At 51.5% G+C, this 25,029-nt stretch overlaps 1 protein-coding gene across 1 annotated transcript in view; it reads left to right on the plus strand.

Moving 5' to 3' along the window:
- Nucleotides 1–1,459: 1,459 nt before the first annotated feature.
- Nucleotides 1,460–25,029, plus strand: part of RCAN1 (regulator of calcineurin 1) — a 75,407-nt gene continuing 51,837 nt past the window's right edge. The window contains exon 1 of the mRNA XM_036218929.1: nucleotides 1,460–1,833. Within this exon, the coding sequence (XP_036074822.1) occupies nucleotides 1,588–1,833 (246 nt within the window). The 5' untranslated portion in view covers nucleotides 1,460–1,587. The remainder of the gene's footprint in view (nucleotides 1,834–25,029) is intronic.

Consider the following 25,029-nt stretch of genomic DNA (forward strand, 5'->3'; position numbering starts at 1 on the left):
TATACTTGAATACTACTACTCCATTGTACAGGTATACATCTGGTTTACCCGTTCATCAGGTAATGAGCATTTGGGTTATTTCACTCTTTGGCGATTATAAATGATGATGCTATGAACTTTTGTATATAGGTTTTTGCCTGGATGCATATTTTCATTTTTCTTGGGTCTATACCTAGGAGAGGAATTGCTGGGTCATGTGGTGGCTCTGTAACTTTTTGAGGAACAGCCAAACAGTTTTTCCAAAGTGGCCGCCCCATTTTATATTCTCGCCAGCAATGTAAGATGATTCCAATTTCTCCAGGTCCTCACATTACAGTTATCTTTGAGTTATCTTTGCATGTTTATTACTACTCCTGTTGGATTTGAGCTTCTGGAGGGCACCAACTGCCCGAAGGTGTCATAATAACCACCAAAGCACATAGCATGTTCTGGAAAAACCTCAGCTGTGATTTGGATATAATTTTTTTTTTTTTAATTATAATCAGTTACAGTTCCTAACTAGATGGTAAACCTCCTTTAGGAGGAAATACAGGTCTAATTTCACCTCTTTCAAACAATCTAGCCCATAAACAGAGCTACCATTTATTGGGCCCTTACTGGATTCTTACCATATATTATGACTTTATTTTTCTGGTGCAGAAACTGAGATTCGCTGGTTACTTGCCCAAGTAATTAATGGAAAAGCTGAAATTCAGATTCAAGTTTCACTGTGCATGTAGTCCTTCACAGTGAAGGAATTCTATTTTCCAGAGAGGGAGATGGAGAGAGGGGGAGGGAGGGAGAGAGAGAGAGAGAATTTTATCCAAGGATCTATTTTCAATCCGTAAGTTCCCGAAAGGCAAAGTCCAATGATTTCCTCCTTTTGTTATCTCCCATTGTACATTGTATATAGTGGTAAGTCAAAAAATGATTTCTGATTACATACATTTTGAACAACGATATATAACTAATAGGCTGAATATAAAAGTAAGGTGTCGTTGTCATGGTCTAGTCGAATTCTATTGCGACTATATGTGATAACATACGGTAAGCATCTAACCACTTGACAATGGCCGTGGAGCCATAGCCTGGACCACATCACACTTAAATCTCCAAAACTTGGCCTCTGTGCTTCAAAACGTCACCGCATGAGAACCACAGAGGCGCTGCCAACTTAGCTATCATCCGGCGCCCAAGACCCTGACTGGCGCCAACCAACTGGCACCAGCAGTTGGAAAAGCGAAAAAGGCGAGAGATGGCTTTGCCCCTAACCAGCAAGGCCGCTCTGAGGCTTCAGGCTGAGGGCAGGGCAGTAAGCATCACGTGAGAAGAATCCCGCTCCCCTATTGGTCGTCCCTCCCGGCGGGGCGGGACACAGTAACCCGGCAGGGACCGGCCTTAAAGGGCCCACGCTGCGTCCGCCGGAGCTCCGCCCCTGGGACCGGGCGGGCGGGGCGGCGCGCAGGGGCTGCGTCTGCCCGAGCCGCGCGGACTGTCACGGCCTGCGACGCGACCGCGAGAGGGTTAACCGCGGCGGCCGCGGACCGGAGACAGCGAGGGCCCGGCGCGCGAGCCCGGCGCCGCCGACAGGGGCGCGCGGGCGCGGGGATGGAGGACGGCGTGGCCGGGCCGCGGCTCGGGGAGGCGGCCCAGGCGGCCGAGGCGGCCGGAGCGCGACCCGCGTTGACGCTGCGGCCCTTCGCGCCGTTCCCGGGGGTGGCCGAGGCCGACGAGAGCGGCGGCGACTGGAGCTTCATCGACTGCGAGATGGAGGAGGTGGACCTGCAGGACCTGCCCAGCGCCACCATCGCCTGCCACCTGGACCCGCGCGTGTTCGTGGACGGCCTGTGCCGGGTGAGGGCCGGGCCGCGCGGGCCGTCGGGCGGAGGGCGGACACCTGTTGCCCCGAGGAGGCGGCGCGGGCTGCAGCGCCGGGGTCTCCAGCCCGGGCCGCCGGCGGGACGAGGAGGGGACCCTCGGGGACGCGGCGACCTGCCGCGGTCACCTCCTGTCCCTGTTGGGAGGGGTCGTCCTCCTCGAGGGTCCTGGGTCCCCGAGCGCCCGCCGGGCCGCGCGCGCAGCCGGCCCCGAGGGGTTCGGGCTCCAGGGTTTTGACCCGAGCGTGGTAAGCGTCTCCCAGCGACGCCCCCGCCCCGGGGGAGACGGAGTGGGAGAGGATCGGGCTATGAATTATAGCTCAGAGTGGCCGGGGAGCTCGTGCCGTCACCCCGAGCCCGGTACCGTCGCCCTACAATTACTGGGGGGTGGGGGTGGTCACCCCATTCATAGGGTGGAGGAAACAGCCGTTGAGCGACCGTGAGTCACGCTGTCCTCAATCTGCGGCTTGGGAGAAGAACCAATGTTTGGGTGAGCATCCGTGGTTGCTCATTATCCTGCGGCTGGCCAGTTTTGGTTGAATGGTGTTGGGGGGAAGGGGCCCACTTTCTAGGCCTTTAGGACATTTAGTCGGGAATCTTGCTCCCCGAAGGAGTGACATGCCGCCCTGAGGGACAGTTGGTACATTGGGAGGCCCCACCCCCACCCCCACCCCCAAATCCACACAGTGTAGATACTTTGGGGGGTGAGGGGGCAAGCTTGAGTAATCAATCAGTGGTGGGGAGGAGGACTTTAATTCAGTTAGTATGCAGAATAAAATTTGGACAGTGTAGGCGCTGCAGAATGAAACCTGCCTTTGAGAGCTTTGCCCTCGGAGGGAAGCAGCTGTCAGAAAGCAGTGCCTCCCCTGCTTGGTTCTGGGTCTGCGTAGACTGTCAAGTAACTGTAGTTCAAGGCCGTTGCCAGGAGGAGCACCGCTGTGGAACAGGATGGTGGGCGTGAGTCCCATTTATTTATAATTTATATGCCCATCTACCTTCCGAAAGGATTCGCAGTAGCTGTGTACTTAGGTAAGCTTCCGTGCACACTTTTTAAAGCAGCAATTGTCAAAAGGGGAGGGCCACATTCATTCTCAAATCTCAGTTCCTAAGCCAGGGTCTAGTTAGCATTTCAAGTGTCTTTCTCGAGGGGGTTGTAGGCTGTCTCTCTAATGGAGCAAGGGCAGGTCACGTAACACCCACTTGGGTGTCTAGCAATTCACAGTTTTATATTCTTTCCTGGAAGTGTTGTGGACAACTCGGAACTGGCTTTGTATGAAATTTTGCCCTCTTTGCTTGCTCTTCATTTAAACAGATGTTTTTTGAGACTCTGTTATAAGCCAGGCATCCATCTAGGCTCCGAGGACACAGCAGTGAATAAAATAGCATTCCCGCCCTCAGGGCTGACATTTTTGATGGGAGAACCACCAAATGTGTCAGGAGGTGGTAGTGCTGTAGGAAAAAGTAAGACTTGGGGGAGGGGGGAGGAGGGGGTGGAAGCCTGGGAGGAGAGGGAGATGGCTGTTTCATAGCAGATGATGAGAGGAGGTCTTGCCGATGAGGTGACATTTCGAGCAGAGTCAGTGGGCTGGTATTATTCATTCGCTTGTTTCAGGCGCCGTTTTAGGCTCAGTGGATAGAGTGGTGAACATAAGGAGCTTCCTGCTTGTATTCCAGTTACCGAGGTGAAGATAGGCTCTAGAAAAGAGTAAGCGGACGTGGTAATTTCAGATAACGATGAGCGCAGTGGAGAGAATAAAACAGGGTAATGTGACGGAGTGGCCGAGGAGGGGCTGGGTCATATCAGTCAGGCCCTAACAGGCACCCTGTGGTGGTTCGAGAGGTCTTAACGAAGAATTGGCCCATCAGGCCAGGACCGAGGGAATAAACAGGGGTGTCGGATCAAGGGGAGGAAGCAGCATTGCTGGAACCCTTGGAGAGGAGCCACCTGGCAGGAGCTGCAGACGGAGGTATGGGATTGAGATGCTAATGCAGGGAGAGGCAGGGAAGAAACACCCGGCCTGCCCCAGGCCTGCCCCAGGCCTGCCCCAGGCTTGCCCCAGGCTTTCGGGTCTCCTTGGCAGAACCCAGAGGCACCGGAGCCAAGCCAAGCAGTACAGGCTTTTGGTGGGGTCAGCCTTCCATGGCCCAGAGAAGGGTAGGGAGGAGTGGAGGGTGGCTCTGGGGACAGTGCAGGTAAGAGGATATGCAGAGAGGGGTCGGCATGTGGCCACTTTCAGTCGAGTGGCCCCGAAAGACCTCTGCACTGCTTCAGCTTGCCTGGCAGGAAGCAGCTCCCTGCGCAGAGTTTGTGTGGCCGGCATCCAGGCAGAGAGGATAGCAGATACAGAGGTTCCAAGGCAGGGGTGACCTGAGTGCATTCAGCGGACACGAAGGGGCCTGCCTGGTGGGGTCTGAGTGAGAGGTGGGAGGTGGCGGCAGCTGAGGTTGGACACAGCCGGGGACCAGTCCCATAGAGGGCCTTGGAGGCCACAGCAGGGGTTCAGATGTTATTCTAATGGCAAAGCTGAGTGCAGAGTGTCTCTTGGGGAAGGAAGGTGGGTGGGCAAGAGTGTAAGCAAGGGGGCTGGTTGGGAGGCTCTTGCTGTTGTCCGGACTGGGCTGGTGGCGCCGGAGGTGGAGCGAAGGGCAGAGCGTCCACTTGCGCCTGCCCTCCGGTCAGAGGGTCAGGGCTTCAGAACGGGGCAGGGGACCTTTGTGTGTCGCTTGCCCGCCTATCACCCTGTCAGATGTAAAATAATCGGTGAAGAAACCCGCTGGGCTGAGGGCTTCAGAGTCCGTGCAGGCAGACGGCTTTACCGCGAGAGCAGAGCCTGCCGCAGGCGTCCGCAGCCTTCCAGGGAAGAGATGGTTCCTCACTGAGCTAGAACTATCTCTGGTGGGAAGATGTGGCTTCTGAGGTTTTGCTCCAACAGCCTTATTATTTTTAAGGGCACCCTTCCTGGAGGCTGGCATGTCACCTTTGAGCAGTGTAGTAAATGGGACCGCTTCAGGTGGGCGGCGTCTGACCCTCGAGTAGGTGGACCGTTGACTGCACTGCTGACACAAGTCCCTGTGCAGGGGGCCGGCCACCCCCTTTCCTTAACCGGTGTGTCGGAGGGTCACCTGAGTGAGTGACGGTGTCTTATCCCGTTCTTCTTCTATAAAAAGACACCACAGACCAGGTGGCCCGCAAACAACAGAACGTCATCTTCACAGTTCTGGAGGCTGGCATGGTCCAGTGAGGGCGAGGAGAGGGGCTCCCCCTGGGTCGCAGGCCTCGGCTGTGGCCTCACAGAGAGCCTCACGGGGATTCAGACACTCGTAGTGTGTGTGTGTGTGTGGGGGGGGCGGGGAGGGTCTCTCATAAGGGCACTGATCGCGTCATGAGGGCTCCGGCCTCGTGACTTAGTCACCTCCCCAAGCCGCGCCTGCTAACGCCCTCTGTGAGGATTAGGGTGTCGACACGTGAATTTTGGGGACACACAAACATCTAGACCATGGCAGATGGTATGAAGGAAAAAGACTTGTCAAACTTCTTATATGTTCCTATTATTCTCTAACTTCAGTCTTGAAAGAAAGAAAGAACTTGCCCTGAACCACCAGTTCATTTGGGAGTTCACATCAGAAGCCGTTTTCTAACCATAGTAGTTGGGTCTGATATGTGAAGTTGTTCTTCTTACCTGAATCGTCATCAGTTGTAAATAATTTATAAAATGTTCATTAAATGTTTATCTAAAAAATAACTGACACCGTAATATTAGATTCACACCGTTACAAATGAATGAAAACTTACTAAATACGATTGTTTTCTGTGGTACAAATACTCGCTTAGCATGTCCATCACCGTCGCCGTCTGAAAACGCTTTTTCTCTTCACTGGGAAAGCAGAGCCGTGCCCCGAACCAGTCACACGTGCACCTAGGGTCGCCGGCAGCGCCTCCTGGTTCCTCAGGGTGAGAGTTTGTTTGGCCATCACGGAACCAACCAGAAATATCAGAGTTCTCAAGTGATATTCTGTGGGTTTCCAGTAAACGTAGTTCCATACAATAATAGACATGATTCTGTTTTTTTTTTCTGTTGTTTGAAACACGAATGTACATTTGGTTGAGAGCTTCGCATGAAGGTTAAGTTGGAAAATGCTAATCATAGGAAAATTGAGTCTTCCAGTGGATAAACTCACCTTTCTTAAAACAAATGCCCGCTTAAAATTCGTTTACTCCCATGGCTTTCTTTCAATAACAGGAAATGTTTTTATAGGCATAGAAGGAGTTTGGGCTATGCCCTTACGTTCTTTGTGTGAGTGAAGACCCCTGAACAGTTCGAAAAAACCCCCACGCCCAGGCCATCCCGGAGCCCGGGACCAGTTCCTGCCGGGGGCCCCAAGGCCACCAGGAAGCCCCACCAGGAGAGCGTCCCCAGGCACTTCTAACTGGCAGTCAGGTTGCGGACCGTGGTCCTGGCCAGAGTCACTGCCATGTCGTGAAGGTTACCGGTAATCAATCATCGGGGTCCACTTTTAGCCCGCCCCGTGCCTTGGTCTCCTCGAGTCTGACGTGGGGGCCAGGTGCTCGGGCTCGCCGCCCCTGCGCCAGGCGGCGTCTGCTCGTGCCGCCAGCAGGCAGGGTGATGGCCCCTCCGGCCGAGAGCCAGAGCCTTCGGGCAGGTGACACGTGCAACGAGAACCCTTCCATTAACCCGGGGTGGCCTCTGTCCCCCCCACCTTGGCGCTCATCGTCTCACGCAGCTGCTCACTCCTCCCAAATACCAGGTCCTGACTCCCCCTCCCACCCTGTTCTGGGCAGACAAGATTTCATTCAAGAGAGATTCGATGGTCGGAACAGTTTTAAGATCCAACTGGTAAACAGAGTTTCTGCTCCCGAGGTTGTATGTGTTTGGCTGTGCCCCCCACTGTCTGTTGCCATCACGAGGCCATCTGTGGCAGCATGTTGCAAAATGTGACATTCCAGTGGGATAGTGACAGTTGGGTTCTATTACAGTGGAAAAATCCAGGCGTTTTTAGGCCATTTTCACTTTTTGCCCGAATGCCATAGGCATGTGGTTTCTCAGACTTAAATTATACATAAAATTTCCCCTTAAACCTTCTTAAGTATGGAGGGAGATTAAACCAGTATTGTATAGTTTAATTTGTTTGGGATGTTCAGAATATTGTACGTTTAAACAAAACAAAACAAAAAAAACCCCAAACTTTACAGGTTATCCACTATTCCCCTAATTTTAGAATTTCTGGCTCTTCAATAAATCAAGTGTTTTTTTATCCCAGAGGTTCTTTCGATCCTTCTCACCGCTCCACTCCCCAGCAAGGGTTTGAGCCCCTTTTCAGCTCAGTCTGCTGCCACCATCCATTAATCCATTAATCACGGCATTTTTTTCTTAGGTAGGAGTAGCTTTAAATGTTATTGCCTGCAACTCCGGGCTTTTCAAGCCCCAAGACAATTACATAAGGGAGCAAAAAATAGGCTTCGTGATAGGACGCAAGAGCCAAAGCCGAAGCAGCTGTTTGAGTCCGGTGTTTATGTTTCAGGTCGTCTTCTTTCTTTCCTTTTTTTTAAAAAATATGTCATCGGATGACACAGCCGGCTCTTCATATGTGTCACCGAGGGGCCGACGCGCCCTTTTCTGTGACCGCGTCACCAACCCGGTTACCGTGCTCGCAGTTGAGTTGCGCACACATCAGGAGGCGTGTCGGATGGAGGGGAGGCAGACCCCTCGGTGTGGTTTCTCTCGCGAGGGCGCCTTTCAGGGGCCGTGGGGGGAGTGCCAGTCGTTTGAAATACAATCAGTTTGTAAAAACTAATCGCCATCAACACGTGGGGACGCTCACAGTCATCGAGACACAGATGACTCTGCCTTGTTCTCTGAGCACTGACAGGCGACGGGAAGTAAAAATACCTCTTCTGCCCTTCTCGGGCAAAACAGAAACATTTTCGGAATGTAACATCAGGAAAATACTGATTACCTTAACTCAGAGTTTGACGTTGGGGAAAGGATTGGCTGGCTTCATGCCTAGATTTCAGTCATGGTAGAAATCCTTCACTAAACTTGATTTAGTTGGTGTAGAGAGGTGCTATTTCATTCTTTAGCCTCTAAAGATTCAATGGGGTTCGCCGTGCTCACGTTCCCCACTGAAGCGCGCCCAAGCAGGCAGCGCCGCAGGACGGCGCGGGGTTCGGGCCGAGGCTTTACCGCTTACGCGTGACTCCGGGGAGCCGTGGGACGGGCTCCTCGCAGCACTTCCCTCTTACGAGGTGCGTCAAAGGCACAAAAAGTGGCCAGGACGTGGCGCACACACATCACGAGTTAGCGTGCCGACGGTCTACAGACCAGTTCACAGCTTCGCGGTGCGAAACGCCCGGCCTTTGTTCTCTGGCGGTTCCCGAGGGTCCGGAATCCGGGACGCCTTGTCCTGGCGCCTCGACCTCCAGGTGCGCAACGCGGCGTCAGCGGTGGGCTCATCCGAGGGCTGGCCCGGGGGAGCGTCTGCCTCTAGGCCCCGGCGCGTGGTCGGTGGGGTGTCGGACTGAGAGCCTCGGTTCCTGGGTGGCTGGTGGCTGGAGCCCCCCTCCGTCGGGCAGCTGGCGACATGGAGGCTGGCCGTGGCCAGCGCAGGCGAGCGGGGGCGCGCCAGTCGGAGCGGACTTCAGCCTGGGTAACCTGAAGTCCGAGTGCTGGCCACCCTTTCGTGTGCTGTGCTCTGTTCATTAGAAGCGAGTCAGTAGGTGCAGCTCACGCTGGGGCGGGGGCGGGGGGGGGGGGCAGGGGGCGCACCCCAGGGCGTGCATGCCACGCGCTGGGGGTCACGGGGCCATCCCTCAGGCCCCCGCCACAGCAGCTCTTTGTTAGTACATTTTTTTCTTCGTAAACTTTTTTTGACTTCCGTGGAGCAGTTCATACTCAGAAATGTCCGTTGAGGCATTTCCTACCCTATTTTCTCGCTTCGACCCTATAGAAGAACAGTGTCGGCCCCCACATCTCAGCATCAAACACCTCATTGATAGGACTATGACTAGGTCACTAAGTCTCTGACCTATCAAGAGCTGTCAGCCACTCACTACGTTTCCGAAAAAAGAGCTCAGGAAACTAAACCTTTTTCACATTGGGAAGGTCCGGTACTTTTCCTTTCGTTACTGGTTTCAGCAAGTCACTACGAATTTCCCATGTGTGATCAGAATTAACACCATAGAAAGAGATACCGAGGTTGGCCTGGTTTCCGGATTAAAAAAACAAAAATGTCACTTAATTCAGATAGCTAATTATGGATTTTTTTTCCCTCAACGTAGCAACAGTTTGTTTCACTTCATCCCTTTTATATTTTCTGTCCACCTTCCTGCTTTATTTCAAAGATAATAAAATGGTTTCTGTTCACGTATGTGCTTCATGTGTCATACGCATCATTTCATCTTCTTACGAGAGTTCTGTGAGATGGGGACCGTTGTCATCGCCAGGGGAGGCCGCCCACCCACCCCCGGTCCCGGAGCCCGTCAGTGCTGGTCCCCGGGTTTGAATCCTGGGTCTGCCACTTCACTCGTTCATTCATTCATGCATGCATTCATTCATTCAGCAGATCCTCACTGAGGGCCGTGCTATTCGGAAGGCCAGCTGTGGGACCCCAGGTGAGTCAGTCACCGTCCCCAAGCCGGGATGCCGCAGTTGCAGAACGAAGATAGGGTCATGGTGGGGTCAGTGTAAGGGGCGGGGCACAGCCGTAGACAGCCCCTAGCGAGTGGCAGACACCAAGCCTTCGTGGAGCTCACGGCTAGCAGGGAAGACACAGAATTAATTTCTTTTATTGTGTGTTACATAAATATAGCCAAAGGGCTTAATAGATCCTTAATAAACCACGTGTCCTTGGGCGAGTTGTTAACCTTTCCAGATCCGAGTGGCTTCATTGGCGAGGCGAGTGGCTCCTATCCGGTCTTCTCTGTGAGGTCACATCTGGCTCTCTTGGAAGTGGATGGCTTGTGCGCCTGGACCCGTGGCATGTGGCCCCGCTGTCCCCACGGCCCCCGCAGGTGAAATCCATCTTTCCAAGCAGGAAGGCCTCCCGCGATTCCAGCTCTCTTCCCCGCGGTCTTTCCAGCCTTCCGTCCGCGGGGGAGCAGAACTGCACCCACCCGGCGGCGGCTCTCAGCGACAAGGTGGACGGATGAACGGGAGAGAAACAGTCACTCGTGCGTGCGAGCGCACGTCACGCCGGAGAAAGCTCAGGGGAGCGTCACGCTCGCGTGGCGCAGAGCTGGCCTTCCGGAGCCTCCTCAGGGAAGAACTGGACTTGCAGAGGAACTGCGGGTGGCCGGGCGGGGGAAAGCAGGTCAGGCTTCCAAGTCGCCGTGTGGGCAGAAACGCCTGGGGCCAGGCCGTGGGCCGAGGCTCTGGGACCCTCTCCGTGCTGCGGGAGGCTCAAGGTCATCCCGAGCCTCTGGGACTCTCTCCGCGCTGTGGGAGGCTCAGGGTCATCCCCGTGAGAGGTGAATTTCTATCCTGCTGTGGGCAGAGGGGTGGGGAGAGGGTGCAGAGACCTTTTCCTGCCGGCGCCAATGCACGATTGCCTGCAGCCCAAAATAACTTATGTCAAAGAGGCACATTTCGGGGCGACATATTCCGGTTTCTTTCACGCCCGTGCCCCTGCCTCGTTCTGCATCGGTCCACGGGAGGCCTGTCTGCTGGTTTGTAACTAGAGAGGCTGTGGATGTGTCACGTAAACTCCTTTCTGTCATCAGCCTTGGGAACTTACGCAGGGCTGACCTGAGAGGGCCCCGCGTCAGAGGGTTTCACTGACCCGGGCATCGATTCTGTGTCGTGACCATTTCAGGGTTTGCCAGAGAGAGATGCTCACAAAGCCGGTGCTCTTGAGTAATAGGTGTCTCCTGATACCTATTACTTATTGACGGGGTGACAGTAGGTCGCAGTTTGCATGACAGATCACATACGTAGTTATCGTACAGTTCATTATAAGCCCCCTGTTTATCTGGCACTTACATTTCTGCCAGGTAGTTTACGTACATCATTTTACGTAATCCTCCTTACAACCCGCTAAGATAAACACGGCCGTTGCCCTTCTCCCTTTGCAAAACCAATCAGCACGTGGAATCCATGGCAACCGGACATCTGACTGGGCGCTGTCAGGGACCACGCAGGAAGGGCCCAGCCCCAAGCCTGTCCTCTCTCCGAGGAGCAATCGAGGCTCAGAGAGGCGGCGGCGTTTGCTCGGCGGCGCTCTCCGGCCGTTGGCAGGGCCGGAGCTGGCACACGGGTCTCCTTCCTCCTGGTCCACTGGTTTTTATGCCACTCGTTTAATTCTCTGTGGTATAATGTACCTCCCTCCCTCCCTCCCACCCTTACCCCAGCCCAAAGAACTCAGAGCCTGCAAACAGTGGAGAGGACATCTAGAGTCGAGTCAGCTAGAGCAGGCAAAACTGTCCCCGGAGACACTGCCCTGGGAGCTGCCGACGCCTGCTCCTGGAGGGGCCCCGGGAGCCTGGTCCTTGCAGCCCGGGTGATGCCGCTTGGAACGCCAGCGCTCACCACCAGGGGGAGGCAACGTCACACGTATTCTGCCGCGCAGCCTGCTTGCCGGTGGGCGTCAGCATCTGACACAGTGCATTTCAGAAGGGAGAAGTCACACCTTGTGGCCCCCCCTCCCTCCCTGCTACACACACGCGCGCGTGCATACACACACGCACAGCAGAATACCGAGGTAGTGTGAGAGCCACCCCCCGGAGTGGGCCCCCCCCCCCCGATGCTGGGTGTTGAGACCCCTTTTGGATAATCAGGAGACAGAGGGGCCCTGTGTTCGCCTAAAGGAATGACCCTCCTGCTCCAACCGTGCCTGGGCACAGGTTTGTGCCGTTCCCTGCCATATGCTGCCCAGATTTGTTGCCACTTGTTTGGACTATGATTCAAACTATCAGCACAAAGAAATACAAAGAGAGAGCTCGGATGAAACCCACACTTTATTTCAGGGATAAGGGGAATTTTCTGAGCTGACCTCAGATAATAGGTTACGCCCTAGATTACTTTTTTGCGTGCTGGTGGACAAGTCGCCAGACCTGTGGTGGGGAGCGTTCTCTCACCTGGGAGTCCCCGTCCTCGCACGATTCCAGAATTATTTGCTCCTCCGGCCACACACTGACAGTTCTGGGCTGGAGCTGGGATTCTGGGGAGTTCACGTAGATCTTGACTTTGCACAATCCACTTTTGTGTCCTAAACTGCAGATCTCAGATGGTGGTGGAGACCCCTTGGGTCCAGGTCAGCAGTCTGCAAAACGCCTTTGCAGCCCCTGAAAACAGGCCACTCATCAGAAAAATTCACTGGGTTACAGTTCATGAACTGGGCCTGAAGCCACTTGCAGACTTTTGGAAAGTGGTTCAGGGTTGGTTTGGACCTGTTATCTCTCTTTCTAGAATAGCTGTATCCAAGAGGTATCTTTCAAACTCAACCAGCCACTTTCCCCTGACACAATGTTCCCCGAGTGGTTTTCATTTTTTAAGTCGATTTTGAATTTGTGCGTTTCTTTGAAGTGGTTCATAAATTTTCAAGGGGCTGATACTTGGACCCCATTGTGCTTTGTTTTGTCAAATACTCGTTTGATCTTCGGCATATGCATACTGAGAAACACTGTTAACAGGTCTTAAGATACTGTGTCACTTCCAAGTTCATAATATTCACTTAGATCGGTTTGGGATGATGCCCGCTTCTCGGCACCATGCGCCTGCTGAGCCTGTGGCGTTAGGCGAGGTGTGGTGGGCAGCGGTTGGGGGGAGCGGGGAAGCGGGGTGGTTTGTCAGCGGGGGCGGGAGGGGGGCTGACTTCCTGCCTTCACTGAAGGGTTGTGCAAAGGACACATCAGATCAGAGCATTTCGTGCGGCGTTAGCGTTAGTTGCTTGGGACGAACCAGAACCAGCCGGCTGCCTTGAGGGCTGTGGCTGAGGATCTGAGCAGCTTCGCCCTACGTCTGTGAAAGGGGGGGCCGGGCGGCGCCTTCACCTCACCTGGACGACAGCGTTGGGACGGTATCCGAAGGCAGGAGAGACTCCAAAAAATCGTAGTCTGCACCTAGGACTCTGTTTTAATGTCAGTTAATTCAGCGTTAGAGGTTTTGTATTAGGTCGCCAGGTGATTTTCGTTTCTTCATTTATTTCCTTTTCGTTTATCTTCTTTTCCTCCTTTGTTTACAAATGGCACAGGAACCACGTTGGCAGGATCACCTGCCTGCGGGGTTTCTCTCCGCTCGTTATTAATCTTATGTGTTTTTATGGCTCAGCCAAGAGTGGAAACATACAAGGGCATGTACACACATTCCTCACGAATGCCCACCCTTCTTCATGGACAGATACCCACTTTAGTTTGGAGTTGTGTGCGTTAAAAGGTGCTGTAGAGGGTGGGCCTCAAAGTGAGGTTCGTCTGAATTCAAATCCCAGCTCTGCCAGCAATTGGCTGTGTGACCTTGGGCAGATAACTTTACTCTATGCCTTGGTCTCTTCCTTTGTAAAATGGGATAATAAAAGTACCTAACTTATAGGGTTATTGTGAGATGAAAAGATAGCAAATAAATAAAGGGCTAAAAATGATCCTAGGCTTGTAGTAAGTATTTAGTACCTGTTAGCAATTTTAATAAAATTACTAAAATGCAAAGATTTTAGTCTTTGTATTTGCTCACTGCTGTTCATCCTATGCCTGGGGCAATGCCTGGCACATAGTAGGCACTTAATAAATATTTGTATAGCAGTGCAAGTAAAACACATAAAAATGAAAATATTGCTCTCTTAATGCATTAAATATTAAGCTTTATTTTCCCAGGAGTAATTTAGGCCCTTCTAGAAGTTGCATAAATTATTTTAGGCTGGTAGGGTATTCAGCTTTAAAATTATTGCAGTGATGTGTGAGAGTGTGTTTGTGTGAAATTAACAGACTTAGATGTTTCTGAACATTTAGAATACTGTAGTGAGATTTATCATACCAGAAGACTGGCATGGCTTGGTAACAGTTGCAAATACTTAGAAAAAGCTATAATTTCAACCTACTAAATTTGAGCCTTGAACAGTACGGGGTTGGGAACACCAATAACCTGCCCAGTCCAAAATTTGTGTATCACATTTGACTCCCTTGGTATCTATGGGAGATTGGTTCCAGAACCCCGCCCCCCCCCCACATACTCAATACCAAAATCCATGGACACTCAAGTCCCCCATGCAGAATGGCATAGATCAGTGCACACAGTCAGCCCTCCACATCCTCAGACTCCCACCTGTGGACCAAAAACAGTGCAGGTATTTATTGAAAAAGAATCCACGTTATAAGTGGACCCGTACAGTTCAAACTCATGTTGTTCATGGGTCATCTATGTTGGGATGCAAAAGGATGTCCTTTCATGAAACAAGCATTGTTAGAAAGCCGAAAACTCAAACCAAAAAAAATAAACTTTCGATAAGAGAATGGATATAAGAATCCCATAAACTCTTAAAGCATAAAATCATCACTGCTGCTGATAAGAAGTCCCAGGCTTCCTAGAAGCGCAATTAAAAAGTCAGCATTGAAAAACAAATGCCTGTGCGCCTGTGAAGTCTTTCCCTCCGCCCTCCCTCCCTTCCTTTCTCCCTCCCTCCCTCCCTTCTTCCTCTCTCTTTCCCTTCCCTTCCTCCCTCCCTTCTCTCTCATTGCTCTTAGAATACCTTTTAGGGGTTCCTAGACATAGCTCTTTTCAGAAACTCATTGTCATCTGCTAAGTCTCCACCTAGCGTGCCAGCCAGCCCCTGCCATCGTGACAGAAGGTGGCTGGTCATCTTTGCCAAATCTCATCCTGAGAGGGCACGATCAGCTAGGATTCTCTCGCCGCGTGCTGCCCTGGTCTCCAGCAGGAGGTGCCAGGAAAGATGACACTCCTTAATGAGACGCGCGCTGTCTGCTTAGTACCCAGCAGCCTGCTGTGCTTTTAATTAAACGAACCAGTCTTTAAGAACTCGATTCTCATCCATGCAGCAGCATCACCCAGCAGTCTGTCCCCAGTTATAGCAATCTGAGATGCTTACGTCATCGGGTGGCACCAGTGGGCATGAAGATTGGAGTGTGAGGGGCTGTGCTCGTGGTTCTGAGGACCAGTTCCCTGTGCTTTAGGTCCAAGATAACACACCCCTTATCCATCCTGCTAGCCAGAGAGCACAGCCATGATGAGCTGACTTAAGGAAAAAGCTGCCCACCAGCTGCGTTAGGTCCACACTGGGCCAGGTGTGAGGGAGGCAGTGGCGTTAGGGAGAACTTTCTGTAGAGCCCCGTTTGCTGGGTACTGCTCTCGCTTATTACAGTTGTCTCAATTGCTGCATGATCTGTAGAGTAATTCATTACAAAAGTAATATTTGGTCATAAAAATGAAAGCAGTTACTAAAAATTCCTCATATTCTTCTCTCAACGTGTTTCTTAGTGATAACCTCTTTTAAGTTTTGTCCTGCACGTTCTATGCATGTATAAATGTGGTATATGTAAAAAGAGATGAATGCAATTAAATACTACATACGTATATTTATCATACTACACACTACATATATCATACTACATACACTCTTTGGCTCCTTACGTTTTAAAAAGTGGACGTCTTTCCAGTAAACCCAGTGCATTTCTTTTGATGTCTGGCATTTTATTATATAAGACTGTAACATAATTTAACCAGTGATTCCTATTGAAAGAGACATTTAGGCTGTTTCTGTTTGTTTGTTTGTTTGTTTTTTCTGTATAAACAATGTTGCAAACAGCATCTTTATACATATATCTTTGTTTATTGCTGTAAATATATTTATAAAATTCATTTCTGAGTCAGACATATGGTTATTTTGCATTTTGGTACATACTGCAAGTCTGCTCTCTAAAATGTTTATATAAATTATATAAACCACCTGCATTACATAAGAGTTCTTCTTTCCCCACGTTCTTGACAACACGGGGGATTATAAATCGTTTTGGATCATTGCCAGGATCTTTGGTAGGTGAAAAATGGTATCTCTTGTATTAATTTGCTTTTCTTTAATTAGGAACACGGTTGACCATCTTTTATGCTTATTGATCGTTTGTTTGTTTTTTTCCCTCCCTGTAAATTGATTATTTATATCTTTCGCTACTTTTCGGGTAAGATTTTTGGTCTGTACTAATGAGTTTCTATGAGCTTTTTGGATATTAAGGAAGTTGGTACTTCAGCACATATATTGCAGATATTTTCCCCAGTTTGGCAATCGATTTTGTGGTGTTTTTACCCCCAGAAATTTTTATTCTTTTTATTTGTAGTTCAGATGGAGAAATTTTGTCTTTCTGTCTTCTCGTCTTGTCTCATACCTAGAGAGTTTTTTTCTTGGGCCAAGATGTATGGAGTTTGTTTTCTTCTAGTACTTTCACATTTTTATTTTTGATGTTCGCCTTTCATTCACTGGACAATTTGGTATAAGGAGTAAGTTCAGTTTCTGATTTTCGTTTTTTCAGGTTTCAATCTCTCTTACTAAGCAGTCTTTTCCCTATAGATTTGAAATATCACCTAAGTGGTCAAATATACTCGAATCAGGCCTCTGCTGTTGATCTCTTTTCCATTTCTGAACCAGTTTCGTACTCTTTTCATGACCGTGGCCATGCATTTTAGTCTGCTTAACAAGAGGACTAATTCTCTCCCGTTTGTCTCTTTCGGAATTTATTTTCCTGGCCAGGGTCATTTGTTTTCTTCATTGTGAACTTTAGAATCGTTCCATCACGTTCAAACTGTCCTCCACCCCAACCCCCAAAGAAGGCTCTAACCTAGCACTCAGTTCTCCTTTTAAAAAAGCAGCTTCAGGAATATTCTGTGCACCGTACGTCTCCATGTGCGCAGCACTGATGCCGCCCAGTGGAACGTCCTGTGTTGGACGTTGGCCGTTCTGTCTGCACTGCCCAGGGCAGTGGCCACCAAGCATGTGAAACGCGGGGGATACGACTAAGGAACTGAATTCTCGGCTTTCCGTTTAATTTATTTTCACTGCCATAATCACATGTGGCCAGTAGCTACAGAATCGGGCAGCTTGGGGACCTCATTTACATCACGAAAGGAGAGGACGTGTGCACTGGGAGGGACCGAGTGGCCGCTCGTCATCCCTGGAGAGCTTGAGATGGGCCCCCAGATCACACAGCAAGTTCATGACTAAACCGAAACCAGACGTCTCGAGCTTTTCCCACTCTGTCCGACCCCCACATCGCCCCTCGCTTCCCACTGCCCGTCTTTAAATGCCAGAGCCCCGCTGCGCGCAGACCAGCGAGCATCCGCACGCACGCCCAGGCCCACTGACTTCTTCCCTGGGCGTGGGCGGACGCCAGGGTTGTGCAGTTGTCGAGTTTTGGGCCGTGTCGTCTCGCTCTGCAGTGCAAGGGTCTCTCGTGGCACGAGCAGTGCCCAGGGACCTGGGAGGCCACGGCGCCTGTCTGTCCGCCCAGGTTCTGCATCTGGTCTCTCCGTTGGGACTGAAAGCACCATCGGGCACAGTGGTCGTGGCGCAACATCCTCAGGAAATGTTAATTGTAGGAAACGTTGGCCCTTTTGGTCCAAGTGTATTTTCTGGTCCTTCTCCTGAGAGAGTGTAAACATCTGTGCATCCAGCCAGGCGGCGGAGTGTTGCTTCTGTGCCCTATGACTCGCTACACCTTAAGAGACCTCGGGAGTCAGAGAAGAGCATGAGGCAAGCAGGGCCCCAGTGCAATCGACACGAATCCATCCGTAGACAGAAGGTGCTCAGAGGGCTCGGCTCACTGGGGTGCCCTCTGCAAATGCCAACTCTTCTTCCCGCTGAGGTGACGGCCTCTGTGCTCTGGGGGCAGGTGACCGGCAGACTTGGTCCATCTCTGGCCCTCAGCAAGAGTGCTCAATGCAGGCCTGTCTGGGAAGCTGGCCTGGCCTCACCACTGGCCCAGACAGTCCCCTTCCCTGGCTGGATCACGTGTGTGCCCCGGTGCGGCAGAGGGCGGCTGGTTTGTCCAGCAGCAGGGCCCCAGGCCCCTTGGGGCAGCTGGGCCAGCCATGGTGACCCCTTTGGAGCTGTGGGGACACTGGCCCATCCAGGCGGGGTGTTGGAGTTGGGAGCAACACCAGCCCTGCAGCCGGCAGAGGCGCGTGCGTGTCTGAACCTGCTGGCCAGCTAAGCGGTCAGCTCCTCCGTGGGAGGACAGCACCTCCTCCACTCTGCGGTGGGGCCGAGCAAAGCCCTCGCGTCGCCCTCTCTCGGTACGGGCTGCCGCGGTGGCTTAGGTGGCAGTCCCCACGTGCAGAGCCTGGCCTTCGGGACCCACTTACCCGACGCTGGGACTGGTGGGGAATAGATGGGCTGTGTACACTCCTGGCAGGGTCAGTAATTTGCTGGAAGGTCAAACTCAGCTTGACCAGAACTCAGGATTAGTAGGGTTCTACTCTTTCTGCAGATGTTGCTTCTTTTTTTTTCCTTGTGGTCGGAGCAGAGAGCCTGGGAATAGTTTCTTAGAGCTTAAAACTAACTTCGTCCCGCTTGGATGACCCCCTCTACCTGCCCCCCAACACAGCCAGAGTGGGGAGCGGGCTGCAGTGACTTCACCCATCCCTCTACTCCACACCTGTCGTGTCCGGGCCCCATGACGAGTGGCCGTGTGTGTCGGCGAATGTGAATGCTTTCATAGTGTGTGTTCTGTGCCAGGCACCGCTGCACGTGCTTAAAATGTGGTCGCATTGAATCTACACACAAACTCCCTGAAGAAGATGCTGTTACTGTCCCCATCTTGTGGGTGGACTAAAGGAGGCCTTGGGAGGGGAAGTGACTTGCTCCATGTGGTGCAGCTAAGTTGGGGGAGGGGGCGGGATTTGTCCCCGAGTCCATGTTCTTCGCCACTAGCCCCCCCACCCCCCATTGCTGCCTGTCCACTCTGGTCCCTCATTCAGCCTGATGCCAGCATCCCCGTGAGGCACACGCAGTATCACATGAGGGCACCGAGGCCTGGAGAGCTGGAGTTCAGACCCCGTACCTGAGGCTCTGACTCCAAATACCGCGCTTCCCCGCGCACCTGGCTGCCCCAGCCCTGACTCTGCCTCACACCTGCCCCTCACGTGATGCGCATCGGGTCAGGTGCACCCGACTGACTCCAGGGGACTCAAGCCTCCCCTGTACGGAACATTCCCAGTCTTGTTTTTTCCCAGCCGTGTGACCACGGAGCTGTTCTGTCCTCCCGCGTCTGCGCTGCCCACTTCCGTTTCCTCCAGCCCCTCCCCTCTGGACCGCGCGTATCCTTCGCCCCTGGAGCTGTGGGACGGGTTTGTGTCTGGTGGATCTACTTTCCGACTCAAGGCTCGGGACTGAAAATTCCTCCAATCTCAGCAATGGATGTGTAACATTTTGTCCCTTTCCCCTTTTGCGATGACTCCGAAAATAATCTCTTGCCCCTCATACTGAATAAGAGGATGAGGATGCAGTTGGCGTCCACGCCCCGGGCCTCCAGCCTCAGGATGAAAATGCGCGCGCGCGCCGGCAGGGTTTTCCGTGCGTGTCCCGCAGGACGACCGTGTGTCTGCGGCAGTGGTCACCCGGGGCAGGAGCCAGTCCTCGGGCCTGCGCGCTGGCCCCTCGAGGGCAGGGGGCGGGCCTGGTTCACCCCGCGCCCCAGCCTGGGACCCGGTGCGCAGGAGCTGTCTGCAAGTGTCCGTCACGGGAGTGACAGTGGACCGCGCACACATATTCGGTGGGAAGCCCCAGGATGCCAGAAGCTGGCCCAGGACTGCCACGAAGAGAAACCGCACGGCAGTTTTCTTCTCGTTTTTTCCAGACATTTTCTCATTTGTATGTTTACCGAGCCTCGGCCCTGTTCTGAGACCTGCGCGTCCTCGCTCCCTGCAGGAGTCGGCTCAGCCGCCAGGGGGCGCCCCAGCCCCGCTGTGGGCCTCGCCGGGGCCCGGCGTCTCCATCTCTCCCGGGAGGCTCTCTGTTGTCGCCTGCGAGGCAGGCACAGTTGTTTCAGTTCAGGCAGCCTTTCGCTCAGGTCTGAGCGGGTTCATGCCTGGCGGTGCTTCGCATTCTTGGCAAATGCAAAGGATTCGGAGGAGGGACTCGCTAGGTTAGCTTCCCTTCATGACGTCCCTAAAAGGAGGCCTCAGATTCAGGGTGGCACCTTGGCCATGTCATAAGCCAAATCTCTTTTTTTCACGGTTCGATTGTTTTATGATTCGTGATGATGCATTTAGAGGGTCGGCCGGGCAAGGGTGAGCTTTGCATGTGATCGAAACAGGCCGCACCTTGTCTAACAGGTACAAGCACCCTGTCAGCACTGTGGTTGTTGGGCGAGGGCTAATTAGTGTCATGGAAACACACGTAAAATTGCCAAATAGCTGAGCATTTCTGACGCTTCGCCATTGAGCCTCCTCTCGTCATCCGGCTTCTCAGATGAGACCGTCTCGTAATGAGCTGCTCCATAATTACGGCAAGACCGCGATGATCCTGTGACGTCCTAGTCTGGGTACACTGGGGTCGGGCCGTGTTGTAATCCAGGCGAGGGAAACCCCAGCTCACCTGAGAGCGAAGCCCGCCCGTGTTTACCTGCAGCACCGCCCAGCGGCGGCTCGTCCCGCCGCGCGGGTCTTCTGCGGCCCTGGGGACTGACCGCTCAGAGCCCAGGGCCCCGTCCCCTGTCTCCATGGTGCCGCCCGCACCTGGAAGAAACAGCGCTGCTGTCCGTCCCCACGTTCTGGCCCTCCGGTTCAGTCGGACCATCGAGGTCTTCCAATAACTGGAGACCGACATCTCCAGCTCAGTCACTGGAGTGCGTAGAAGTTACATCGGAAAACCCAGCCAGGGAGAGACGGCCTCAGCCAAGAAAGGTTTTGTTCTTGGAATCAGAAACACAAGCCACAGGTGATTGGCTTCTGTCCACGTTACAACGCTACGTGACTCGATGTGGATCCTCGATGAATGTTCTTAAAGACCTCGAGAACTGGTGTGGGGTGGTGACAGGCGCCTAGATGGCCCAGAGAGGGGGCTCAGCTGGAAAAAGGAGGCCGGGGACCTGAGTGGGTGTGCGAGGGGACAAATCGTCCCCCTGTGTTGACCTGCCGTCTCCTCTTGGTGCTGGGAAAAGAGAGCTTCCCTCCTCTGTTGGGACCTCAGCCACCTCCTGGCCAGCATGTTATTCAGAAGAATAGCAGCCTGAGTCCTGATCCTCAGGTTTTAAACAATCTGTTTTTAGCCGGTCAGTCCGAGAACTGCCCGCAGAGCGTGGGTGTGAGCTTGGGCACCCACAGTGATTCTGGGGGTGAGCCCCATGGGGTGGGAGAGCTACACACAGACAGGGCCAGAAAGGGGTTCTGACTCGTCCTGATGCCCAGGTGTGCTGTGAGGCTGAGACGTACCCCAACTCTCCCTCCCCCCCCACCCAGAGCAGAACTGCTCTCCCAAATGGAAGTTTGGGTGAATTGGGGGTAGTTTTCTCAGATTTTCTGGCTCCCCAATATTATTATTATTTTTTTCATGCGGATAACCCAAACAGAGGGAGATTTGGTGAAAGTGGTGGGATCTGAAGATCTGGCACGGTGTGAGGGGGCGGGGTCCTTCCTCAGGACATGCGATGGCACTTGTACAGCTCGACTGCCAGTCACGTAATTGGGGTGGGGACGGGGAATTAGATGATGGCTTGTTCCGTGGCAGTTTTGATATTAGTCTGACAGTCTCAAGATCCAGCTTGTGAAGATCTCAAACACTTTAAATAGATCGATTAATCAAATTGGAGTTCGGGGGCATTTAAACGACCTCAGCTCTAGTCTTCAGGTAGCTGTGCTTGAAGCTCAGCTGTCATTTCCGTGCCCTTTGGGCACACCGCGCGGGGTTTCCCGTGTCCCTGGAGTGCGGGGCGTCCCTGCAGGAGCCGGCTGCCCCTCTCTGCCGACTCCATGCGCTCTGAGTTTCCACCCCCGGCCTTTGCACTTGCTCTCACCGCCTTCAGGCCTCGGCTGCATGGCACCTTCTCGGGGAGATCGTCCCTGGCCGTCCTGTTCCAGTCGTACCCCGGTCCCCTGCACTTTCTGAGCCACGCCTTACTTCGGTTTTCCTCCGGGCCACTTCTCACCACACGATGCCCTGTTTTCTGTTGTCCATCTCTTCTTTCCAGACCGAGCTGCATGCCGGTGGGGTTGGTCCATTTCGTTTACAGCTCTATATCCCCAGCGCCTACAGCAGTGCCTGGTACGAGGCTTCCCGCCGGCGGCGTCTGGGCCTCCGGGGGCGGAGGACAGGGTCTGGGTCTCTCTATCCCATGCTCCTCGTAGGACAATAACTCCCATGTGTCCTGGCCAGTTTTGTCTTCTGAACCCTGCACGGCCGTCACCCGTTCACAGGTTATAAGAGTACAGCTTGACGGGTTTTTACCGAGTAAATAGCATCTCCCTCAGGTTAAGATGGTGAATATTATAGTTTCCAGAAATTTCTAGACCCTCTAAACCCAGTCTTTCTGGTCACTTCCTTATACAGCCATAGTCATCTAGATAGACTTTGCATTTCCACAAAGACGTAATTTTACTTTATTCAAATCCATGAGATTCCTAGTTTTCTGACACGTAAGAAACATGTCTTCTAGTCCTTTTGTGGCCTTTCTTCTGAGGGCCTTGCTGAGAAGGTCGTCACAGTTGTGACAGACCAGCCCTTAGCCCTGGTGCCACAGGGGAGGGCCGCGCTGGCTAACGTCACAGTGCCCTGGGCTGTCCGACCCCAGCCCATCGGCCGCTGGGAGGGAGGGGGGTTTGTTCACGTGAAGAGATGAGTGTCAGGCTGACGTGGAGAAAAATACTCAGCTGAAGAGATGCAGTCGAGACCAGAATTCAGAATGTTCTTCTCTGTGCGTTTCTGCTTCCTTTTCCTTTTAGAAGTTAACATCCTGTGTGGCGTGCTCGTTAGACATTCATGGATTCATTCACTTGCTCATCTTCGCCATCATGAAATGTACATTTTCATGGCAGAGACAGATAACGTGTTTAAGTATATCGGTTATAGATTACGATTATTGCTACGGGTAAAGCCAATGAGAACTGTGATAAAATAACAGGAGACTTCTGGGGGGGGGGTGCTGGAAAGCCTCTCTGAGGAGGTGGCATTTAAACTGCGGTCTGAGGGGTACAAAGGGCCGAGTCGGGCCCAGGCAGAGGGACTGGCTGGTGCAGAGGCCTCTGGCAGGAAGAGTGTGCTGCGTTCACGCAGGAAGCCGGCGTGAACAAAGTAGTGAACAAAGGGAAAATGGGTAAGTATTGAAAATGTTTGCTAGACATCTGTGTTTGTCAGGGTTCTCCAGAGAAATGGAACTAATAGCAGAGGGAGGGAGGTAGGTAGGTAGGTAGGTAGATAGATAGATAGATAGGTAGGTAGGTAGATAGATAGATAGAGATTAGTTTTGCTTGTTTGGAACTTTATATAAATGGAAACGTGTTTCTAATGATTTGCATCTGGTTTCTTTTGTTCAACAGTATGTTTATGACATTCATCCATGTTGTATGTGGTATTAGTCAAAGTTCTCCAGAGAAACAGAACCAATAGGATGTGCGTAGCTATAGAGAGAGTTATTTTAAGGAACTGGCTCACACGATTGTGGAGGCAGGCAGGTACAACATCTGCAGGAAGGGCTGGCAGACCCATGAGAGACCCGATGCTGCGGTTCAAGTCCAGAGGCCCTCCGTCCTAGAATCTCTTCTCTCTCAAGGAGACCAGGTCTTTTCATTCCACTCAGACTTTCAACCCACTGCATGAGGCCCACTCGCTTTAGGGAGGGCCATCCGCATGACCGAAGTTCACCAGTTTAAACGTTAGACTCATTCAGAAACACCCTCACAGAAACATCCAGAATAACGTTTGGCCAGTTATCTGTGCACTGTGGCCCACCCGAGCTGACACATAAAATTAACTGTCCCACATCTAGTTATAGTTTGTTTTCATTGCTGTTTCTATTTTATGGTATTAACGTACCACAATTTGTTTATCATTCAACCATCGAAGGCCGTCAGGATGTTTTCCGGTTTGGGAGGATCATAAGAGTGCAGCTATACCATTTTTCTGCATGTTTTATTGTAACTATAGATGCACATTTTATTAGTCGTGGTCCAGTGTTCTTTTTTGTGTTACTCCAGCTTTGCTTTACTATTATTTTTGTTTTGGAATTTTATGTCTGTCTATGTTCATTGGTCAATAACTTCCTTTTTTATAACATCCTCGTCAGGTTTTAGGATCAAAGTTATGCTAAAATCATAAAACAAGTGGGAAGAGTTTCCTTTTCTGTCTTTTCTGTTAAAGAGTTTATGTAAGATCAGTGTTTTTCTTACTTCGGTGTTTGGAAGATTTCACTGATTTGTGAGGCAGCCTGGAGAGCTTTTTACTAGGGATTCAGTTTCTCTAATATGATATAAACCTAATTGACTCTCCTGTCAGTTTTGTAAGTTGTATTTTTCTAGGAATTTGTCCATTTTGTTTACAATTTCAAATATACTGTCATAAAATGTTTGCTATATTTTTATAAGCTTTTTAATATCTGTGGGACCTGCAGTGACCTTTTTAAAATTTCGATTATGGCAACTTATGCTTTCTTTCCTTTTTTTCATTAGTCCTGTCAGAGGTTTATTGAATTTACGTTTATCAAAGTACTAACATTTGACTGTTAATTTTTTTCTATTGTATATTTGTTTTCTGTTTCAACGTATTCTCTCTTTTTTTCCTTCTACTTTCTCTGGTTTATATTTGCGATTCTGTTTTCTTGCTTTTTGAGATTAATTTGTAAGTCATTGATTTTCAGTCTTCTTTTCCAGTATATAATGCTATAAATTTCTCTCTAATTATGGCTTTTGCTGCATCTTACAGTTGAGATTTGTAATATCTTCATTATCATTCACTTCAAGGTATTTTCTGGTTCACTTCAAGGTATTTTCTGGTTTCTATTATAATTTTTTTGACTTACGGATTATTTATAAATGCATGGCTTTGCTTGCAAACATTTGAGATTTTCTAGTTATCTTTTATGTTATTGATTCCCAGCATAATTCCACCATGTGATTAAAAAAAAAAAACAACACTCTATCTCAGTCCCCAACATTTTTTTTCAGACTTGCTTTATGGTTCAATAAAGAGTTTCATATGTAACTTAAACAACATGTATCTGCAGTTGTTAGATGTA

This window comes from Rousettus aegyptiacus, unplaced genomic scaffold, assembly GCF_014176215.1.
Source record: "Rousettus aegyptiacus isolate mRouAeg1 unplaced genomic scaffold, mRouAeg1.p scaffold_m13_p_4, whole genome shotgun sequence".
Classification (NCBI taxonomy): domain Eukaryota; kingdom Metazoa; phylum Chordata; class Mammalia; order Chiroptera; family Pteropodidae; genus Rousettus; species Rousettus aegyptiacus.